Source organism: Arachis duranensis, chromosome 9 (assembly GCF_000817695.3).
Source record: "Arachis duranensis cultivar V14167 chromosome 9, aradu.V14167.gnm2.J7QH, whole genome shotgun sequence".
NCBI classification, from domain to species: Eukaryota; Viridiplantae; Streptophyta; class Magnoliopsida; order Fabales; family Fabaceae; genus Arachis; species Arachis duranensis.
Window position 1 is genome coordinate 104,578,466 of NC_029780.3, and position 9,129 is coordinate 104,587,594.

General features: G+C 29.7%; 1 protein-coding gene across 1 annotated transcript; it reads right to left on the reverse strand.

The window, feature by feature from the left end:
• Positions 1 to 6,333: 6,333 nt before the first annotated feature.
• On the reverse strand, positions 6,334 to 7,532 carry LOC107466633 (26S proteasome non-ATPase regulatory subunit 11 homolog). Its single transcript, XM_016085627.1, has 5 exons — positions 7,521 to 7,532; positions 7,281 to 7,301; positions 6,827 to 6,849; positions 6,667 to 6,730; positions 6,334 to 6,624 (listed from the first exon to the last, which is right to left on the reverse strand). Exons 1-5 carry the CDS (start codon positions 7,530 to 7,532, stop codon positions 6,334 to 6,336), a joined length of 411 nt encoding a protein of 136 aa, XP_015941113.1.
• Between the last annotated feature and the right edge of the window lie 1,597 nt (positions 7,533 to 9,129).

Consider the following 9,129-nt stretch of genomic DNA (forward strand, 5'->3'; position numbering starts at 1 on the left):
TTCTAAATTGATATTTTCTTTTTCTTTAAAAATGTTTATTAAGACCATATTTTTGGGGTATTTCTTCATTATTCTGACAGCAAATTCTGATTATATTTGCAAATCTTTTTTGAGTTGCTTCTTGCATACAACGTTCTTTTATTTTCTCTCTTATAGCAGAGGTTGCTCCACCAAAATTATTTTCAATTGTTCCTCTATTTATTTCTCTTATAAATCTTCCCATTATAAATTCATTAGCAGGATATGGAAGTTTTGTTATATACATACTGAGATAATGATTTTTATCTTCTTCTTTTAATTTGTAATAATGTATTCTATATTCACATATATAAGATTCCACATTACATAGATCATATATCTGGATATTAGCTAAATGGTTCCTTTAGTGTGAAACCCTATGTAATTCCAAATGTCCCTTCCAGACAATTCACCAAGTTTTGGATTAGTAAAGACTTCTAATTAATAAGAAGGAATTCAACCAGTTTTCGAAAATTTCTTTTTTGTTCTTTTTGCAGTCTAAATCGAGCATTCTTTCTCCTTCCATTTCCTGGATTTTAGGAACGTATTTTGATGGTATTTTTGTATATTTTGAATCTTTATTTATAAACCCTTTTTTAAAAGCATAATTATCAAAACCTGTTTCCCATTTAAATTGAGATTGATTATCCTTAGATGTTCCAGCTTCATTTTTTACTTGTATTGGAATAGCTGGTTCTTCGTCACTTGAATAATCTAGGATGTGTTCTTCATTTTCTATATTTTTAGAATTTACTAATTCTTCTTCTATTTGAAATCCTTGTTCCATCATATTATTTTCTTGAGCCATTTTTAATTGTTTAAAAAGTATTGTAACTTCTTCTAATTTTTCTTCAATATTCATAATTTTAGTGGTGGTTTTACTTTTAAATCTGTTATGTTAATTATGTTTTGAAATTTTTCTTCCTTGGGATTCTCTTTTTCCTTATTTCTTTGAAATTTTATGGATGTTAATATTTTTTCAAGCATATCTACTATAGAATTTAATTGTGGGTTAAAAGTATGATATAGATGTGGGGAATCATTTCCATGGTAACATTTTTTAGAAATTCCGTGTGAAAAATAAGTTTTTTCAGGTTTTTGAAGTCCTTCAATAAAACTTATAGTAAAATAAAGATTTTGAGAAAAATCATTTTGTATTGATTTTAAAAATTCGGTGTCATTACAGTTGACATTAGTTAAAATCATTAATTTTTGATCTATTAATTTTGATAACTTAATTATTTCTTCTTTTAAATCTTCTAATTTACTTTTTTCCATTAGGTGACGCTTTTCTTTGTATAAGATTACACTTTTAACTTAAAGGTGTAACCTTAGCCACAATTAGTTATCATAGTCATAGCCACCAGAAACTTGGCTATCTAACAATTAGGGAGAAACTGCGAAGCATACTTAAAACGGCAACGTTTCTTTGTTATATTATTTTATTATTATAATGGCTTTCAAGTTCTAAATTCAACTACTCAAATTTGACTTTTTAATGTTATTTTAGAGATAATTTTAGTAATTTCAAATATTACTTTAAGACAAATTACAACTCACAACTTACCCGTACTAAATAACATCATATTCCATTGTCATAGACGGTATACGGGATAATTTTCCTATTACTATACCATTTTGATCTAAGGAATTAAAAATAGAAAAAATTCTGCCATATGAGCAGCGTTAAGTTTAAACTAAATAAGATTGAAAGAAAATTATGCTCCAAATAAAATTCTAAAAGTCGATCGAGTATGCAGCAATGCAATGAGATACTCGACCATTTATTTATTTATTTTTTATTATTATTATAACTTTATTTCTGTACGAATTAGTGCATGACATTGAGTTGATTATATAATCAACCACAATTTGGTGGATGCTGACAAAGAGTATTCACGCATTTACAGTTACGAGTTGCAAAATCATGTCTACAATACGAGTCATCACGACAAGGTATTCGCACAACGTTTCTTGCATCACATATCCTGCACATATCTGCATGCATTTACCAAAAATATAATCAATTCAAACAAGAAATCATGCCTAATATCAAAATTATTTTAAAAGTTTTAAATTTATCACTAATATTTTACATAAAATTAACATTTAAGGATAATTTTAACATAAATATCAAATATTAAAAATAAAATTAAATACAACTAAATATTAAGAATATTTTTAAAAAAATCGTAACTATTAAAAATAAAAAGAGTAAATTATCAAATTAGTCCGTCAAAAACCACTTGTTTTTTAAATTGGTCTCTCTGAAATTTTTTTTAGTCAAATTCGTTTTTTAAATATTTTAAATTAGTCATGTTTGTCTTTTTGTTACTTTTTTTATTGATGGTGTCAAAATTTGTTAATGTGACTCTTTAAGTAATATCCCGATATATGCTTAAGAGTCTTAATTAATTATTAACATAATAAGTTTATGAAATTATATCAAATCAAAACTTAATTGAAAAGAAAACTTGAAACATTAGAATTTTTCAATTTAGGGTTGATTTGATTTAATTTCATAAACTAATCATATTAATAGAAGTAATAGAATAACTAATATGACTAATTTAAAATTTTTAAAAAATAAATTTAATTAAAAAAATTTCTAAAATCAATCTAAACAATAAATAATATTTTAGAGACTAATCTGATTATTTAATTAAATAAAAAATATACTTTAACTTAATATGTAAAATTATCACTTTGATACAAATTAATAAAAGCATGGTTTTGTAACCTGAAGATGAGATGATAAGAAAAGCCATGAAGAAGAGGGCGAGTGTAGCGGCAGAGTTTCTTGAAGTATTCTCCATTTTAATGATATGATGACCTTTGTTCCCTTGTCAAACGCTTTTATAATTGCTAACTACTAGACAATGCAAGATCAATAATAATAAACTAATAATATTAATAATAATAATAATAAAGTAAGGATATACGAGTTTTAATTGCATTAACTGCATTGACTAAAATTATTGTTCAAATTTGAATATTTTACTTTTATCTTTATTTTTATTTTTATCATTATAATAATACAAATAAAAAATTATAAGTATAATAATCTATATAATGCACGTAATAAAATTAAAATTAAAATTTTAAATTATTTTATTAAAATTAATTTGAATCATAATGATTTAATTAATAAAAAAGTAGCATATCATACATTGTTTGTTTTTTCTTAATTCGATATTAAGTGTATTAACTTTAATATAGTTATTAATCGTTTTTATTAATCTACTCTAATGATTAGTACGTAACGACGCGACGGATTTATTTTTTATGTCATCTAATGCGCGTTAAGTTTGTTCACTTATTTACATTTAGGATTGTTTATGGGGTCTGTCTTTAATGAGCTCAAGTGTTTTGAGTTGTTGTGATAAACACATCCAATAATTTATAAACATAACCCAAATGGGGTTAAATAATAATTATTAAATTTTTACTTCTACCACAAATATTTTTAAAATTTATTTTGCTAACCCTAAATTTACTACTTTCACCCACTAACACACTCTCTACTCTCGTTCTCTTCCCTACCATCAGCCATCAGCCACAACAATAATCCCTATCCATAGCCATCGGCTTCTCTTTCTCTTCCCTTTTCACAGAATCCACTGCCATCAACAATAATCCCTACCCACTGCCGTCAGCCTCTCTTTCTCTTCTCTTTTCACATAACCCACGTCTACTGCCAATTTATTTGAGAATTCCCTTTTCAGCTTCAGAGTGCTGTCATTCTTTCTGCCTTTATCGTGCACCACGTCTTCCCGTTGTCCTCAACGCCGTCTCTCCTTTCATCGCTACACTTCAAGAGTTTTAATGGAGCCTCAGCCTCAGGTATGAACTTGGTTCATTTAGCTAATTTTTTGTTATCCCTTTATATTCTGCTGCATAAATCTGTTTTGTTGAAGTCATTTAATTGAGTTTTATTCTTATTTCATTCAATTAGTGATTTTGTTCGATTTACTTGGTTGTTTAAAATTTCTGAGTTAGGATTAAAAAATTTTGAGAATAATGAGAATAATGACTTTGACTGTTGTGAATAATGGCATTAATGGAATTACTCAATTATCACCGTACACTATTTCCGTCCCAAAAAATGGAAAACTTCAAGATCTGACTAGAGCTTTAAGCATTGCATGTTCTTTGGGGCTTGATGAAACCTTATTGGTGGCTGAAGTATATCTGTTCAGTTTAAAAATCTAATTTGAGGCCGGTTCTTTTCTTCTTTGAGTTTCATTATGTTATTTGATCAAAACAGTTTTGCTAAGAAATTCTTGGTATCCATGATATATTGTTTCCAATATATATTTTTTATGTCTTCTTTCTATAGAAATTAAATTTCTATAGAAAGGGGTTTATTGTGGCAGGAAAAAGAATGTGGAGGCTGCAATAGAAGTTGGAATCAAAGGTGTACATTTCAAGAGTGTTGATTTGCTTTGTGAAGAACTGTCTTTGATGGGGATTGAAATTATAGTTGATACAGATCATCAATAGATTTTTTTTTCTCTGTATACAAAAATTCTTTGCATGTTAGAATTTGGAAAGGAGATATGATTGCATATTCAATCAACAACTATTTTTCTTGTTGGTAAATAGATAAAATGAAAAAAACTAATAATCATTAAAATAAGTCTTTATTTTAGTATGTCTGAGCTTATTAAACTAATAATCATAGTAGAGTAAATGTCCAAACTAGTGTTTTTAAATCTAAGATTATCGAATTAGCATTTTCAAAGTGTGATACTAATTACCTAAATATACATCAGTGTAATACTTCTATTTTAAACATTGATGACCAAATTGATGTTAAAGCTATTTAGAGGACTAATTTGAGACTTGAAAAAAAATATGATTAAGTTGAGGATTTTTACTTGATAATTACTGGTATGCCTAATTATATGTTGGGATTTTGGTTTTATTTGCAGGATTGACTCCTCAATTGAAGTCTACATTGGATAAAGTTGTTACTTCAAATAAGGTAGTTCTGTTTATGAAGGGAACTAAGGATTTTTCGCAGTGCGGATTCTCAAACACAGTGGTGCAGATATCAATGAATGAGGGATTGTCGAGGATTCTAAGATATCAATGAATGAGCCACTGAAAATAAAGATGCTTAGTTAAAATAATATACATGATAGTAGTTCATGAAGTTCTATCTTTGCAGGGGGAAAGAAAATCAAAGAAATTACTAGCAGCCATAGTTTCCTTTTCTTTTCTATTTTTAATGTGTATTTTGCTGAGAAAAAAATAAATAATGCATAGTTTGCCATTCTTATAGAAGAAGTGGATCTGAGTAGTACTGTAATGTATGGCATTTGTCAGTTCTCAGAAGTATGGACCATATTTCCAATTTGGGGTTAAGGTGTGCCAGAACTCCTCTTTGATTGTTGTACTAATAGTAGTTAATGCAGCCTTAATCTAACACAGGACCACTTTTTAAATTCTACTCAACACTAGTTCTCAGTTGTAACATTTCTTGTTTTAAAAGCTACTATCAAATAACCTGAACTGCAATTAAATATTTTGAAAACTAGTTTCAAATAACATAAATCGCAACAAGCAATTAATTGTCTTAAATAGTATCAAATAACATAAATTGCAAAACTAGATACCACAAACTAGTGTATACAAATAACAAATCATCTATGGTTGGTTGAGTGTAACATAAATAAAATATTTGATATTTGTTATTTATACATGTTTAATAATATTTATACTTGCCTTCATCTTAATGTTTCTTCAATTCCATCCTCACAACCATAACAATTATATAAAAAATCTACAAAAAACAAACACAACATAACCATCAATATCATCATGCCTAGAAACAGAACACCATGCATCATGTTCTGATTGAAGTTTTCAGATGAGGATCAATCAAACATTCTGGTAACAGCATCACATCCCTATTTCCTGATGTCATTTGAAGATTAGAATACAAAAAAAAAAAATAATACCACTATTTCCTAATGTCATTTGAAGATTAGAATACAAAATAATAATAATAATAATAATAATAATAATAATAATAATAATAATAATAATAATACCACGAAACTGTGCAGCTAGCTAAGAGAAAACAATATATGATAGGGAGATAATAAAAAAATCAACCCAAACACCTCAAAAAGAACTAATCTCCCATATCAGGTAGAATATCTTGTATGTACAATACAATCTATCATTCACAGTAGCCATCATAGAGGATGATATGATCCCTGATATTAATAATTTAGACTGGTAATAATAATACAGACGACAAGTAATATAGTTTACTGCACCGACAGTAGGTTATTTTGGGCATCCCTAATCCTTCTCCTCAGCATGCAGTAGTCCACTTTGCAGATCTATGGCACCTTGCTGTGCCGGCGGCACATAAATAGCATTTGCAGCTGTTCTTGCTGCTATGAGTGCAGCTTTTGCCTTTGGAAGGTTCCTTAATGAGAAGTGTAGCTTGCTTTCCAGCAATTCTATGTCTACAAGTAGAAGCTTGTCATCTAATCTTCTAACCTCTTTGACAGAGCTGGAGAGTAAAGTCAAAGCTTCTGAAAACTCCTTATTTTCCATTAGAAGTGTTGCAAGCCTTACCTCAACTCTCTGCCTCAAGAACGTACACTTCTCAGCACGAGTCTATTACACCATTTCTTTGCAGAGTGCAATTTGAAGAGCAGATTTTCCTGGAATTTTAGCAACTGGACAAGAGCTGCAAAACACACATACATAGTGTCTTCCACATTAAAAACCACCAAAATGGTGAGATTCGAAATCCAATATCAGTAATGTCACTATTTCAAATTACAAGCTCAGATCCATTTCCAAAAGCTAAAGGAAACAATAACATACACAATTAGTATTATTGCAACTACTGAAAATCTAACATGTTCCACAACCTATGGTGTCGAAACACTTCATTTTTGTTCAACTATGCATATCAAATGTGCATATGCATCAAATACTAACATTTTAAACTTCTTACATTGTCAATAACTTTTTCATAAATTTCAGAATACACATATGCAACATAGTATACCACTAGTTTAAAGCAAAAAATGTAAACAAAACACAATAAAAAGCCTTCAGGTATTTTCATAAACTTTTTTATTTTTACAAAGTTTGAATTTATTCTACTCACTGTTGATAGCTCATGGGTATTCAATAATCAATTTGATATAAATCCAATCACCAATTTTCACATCACCATAACAGAGTCAATAAAAGATTGATCTTCTGTACCAATTTTCACAACTGGATACTGGAATGACGAACTCAAGAAGCTGCAACAAGTAATTTAAAGTTATAGAGATAATATTAAAAAATCTTAACTTTAATTCAGTTCCTGTTCCTTTCAAATCAACAATTATAGCCCCAGATAGTGAGATTCTCAGCAATAGTGAACATCACTTACCACAAAAAATTTCTATTTTGCAAACATTAAATCAAAATATATAACAAAAGAAACTTTGTTAAAAAAAATTGGAAAAGGGGGTAAGTACCTGTGGAGTCATGACTCGAAGAAGTAGGTCATGGAGTCGTTGTGGAAGAAGGCAGAGGATAGTGGGTAGAGGAAGAAGCATAGGGACATCGCAAAGAGGAAGAAGGCAGACGCAAAGGGGGTAGAAGAAGAAAAGGAGATTCATCATGATGTGGAAGAAGGCAGAGAATAGTGGGTAGAGGAAGAGGAGAGGGACGTCGCGAAGAGGAAGAAGACAGACGGAAAAGGGGTAGGAGAGAAAACAGAAGTTCATCGTTTGACCAAGAAGACAGAGGAGGTGGGCAGAGGAAGGGCTCATCGTTGTAGCAAGTAGGGTTTGATTCTAAAATTTTATAGTGGACAATTGTAAAATATCAAAACAGTTGTTGTGTTTAAGTGTAATTTTTAATAAATTAATAATAATTTAAATATAAACCATTAGATTGTTTGTCAATCTAATCTAACGCTTTAAATTGAATGGTGCATTAGATAAGCTCATAAGAGGTGGGATGATTTTAGACAGACCCTGTCTATGGGGGTTGGTTGTAACAAATAGCAGTTAGACCTCAATTATGATGAATTTTATGATCTGGTTAGAAAAAGAGAGGAATTACTAGGTAGATTTATAAAAATAGGTGAGGTAGTTAAATGAGTGGGTTAGGGAGTTTTTTCCTGTGATTGTGTTTGGAGTTGAGTTAAATGAATTATGCCTGTATTTGTGTTTGTAATATCTATTTAATTTAATTTTTATTTTTATCATATGTTATAGTTAATTTTAAAATATTTATTTAATACACTATGTGCTAATACTAAGAGTATTTTTTAAAAAGATAAGATATAACATAAACAAATATATTAAATAAAAGGTTAAACCAATATGCTTACCAATGCATTTGTTAAGTTTTGTAAATTGGAGAATAAGTATGTATTCCATATTCGGTTGCTTGGTGATCACGTAGATAATTAAGTAATTGGGTTACAAATTGATCTCATAGTGTACACCTTATTTTTTCCTCATTTCTAAATAAAAATGGGAAATTAAGAGAAATAAGTAGTGATGTATCATGAAAAAGATAAAAGATTTTGTATATGAATAGATAATTGTTACAAAACAAAATCTTGTTGTGAAATATTAAAATTTTACGTACTGCAAATCATGAAGATCAATGATAAACCACTATTTTATAGTTTATCTTATTCTAAATTGAGTGGATTTTGTCAATTCTTCACACACTTATTCATGTAAACTGTATGGTTTCACAAATCCTTCCTAATTTTGCAACATGATTAAAAACTTGCTTCCTAGGCCTTTAATTTGTTGATTTTTAATTCTCCTTTATTACCATTCGATGCCGTGATGTGTTTGTGAAGTGTTTTCAGGTTTACAGGGCATGAATAGCTTAAAGGATGAAGAGGAGGCATGTCAAAGTGGAAGGAACACAAGAAACTAAAGAGATTGGAAGCGAGCAGCAACACGCATGCATGGCTGACGCAAGCAGCGACGGGCACACATGGCTGATGCGTGCGCGCGCATTGGCGCATTTTCAGTGACGCGTATGCGTGACCGACCCGTACGCGTGACAAGCGCAAATGACCAGTGACCTGTACGCGTAGCCAACGCGTACGCGTGA

What these genes read in the sequence shown, in the direction of transcription:
- LOC107466633 (XM_016085627.1), bottom strand. An exon ending in TTCTTGAGTTCGTCATTCCA is followed by an intron (nt 6,850 to 7,280) that starts GTATCCAGTTGT and finishes TGTTTCCTTTAG; the next exon opens with CTTTTGGAAATGGATCTGAG. An exon ending in TTGCACTCTGCAAAGAAATG is followed by an intron (nt 6,625 to 6,666) that starts GTGTAATAGACT and finishes TTCTTGAGGCAG; the next exon opens with AGAGTTGAGGTAAGGCTTGC.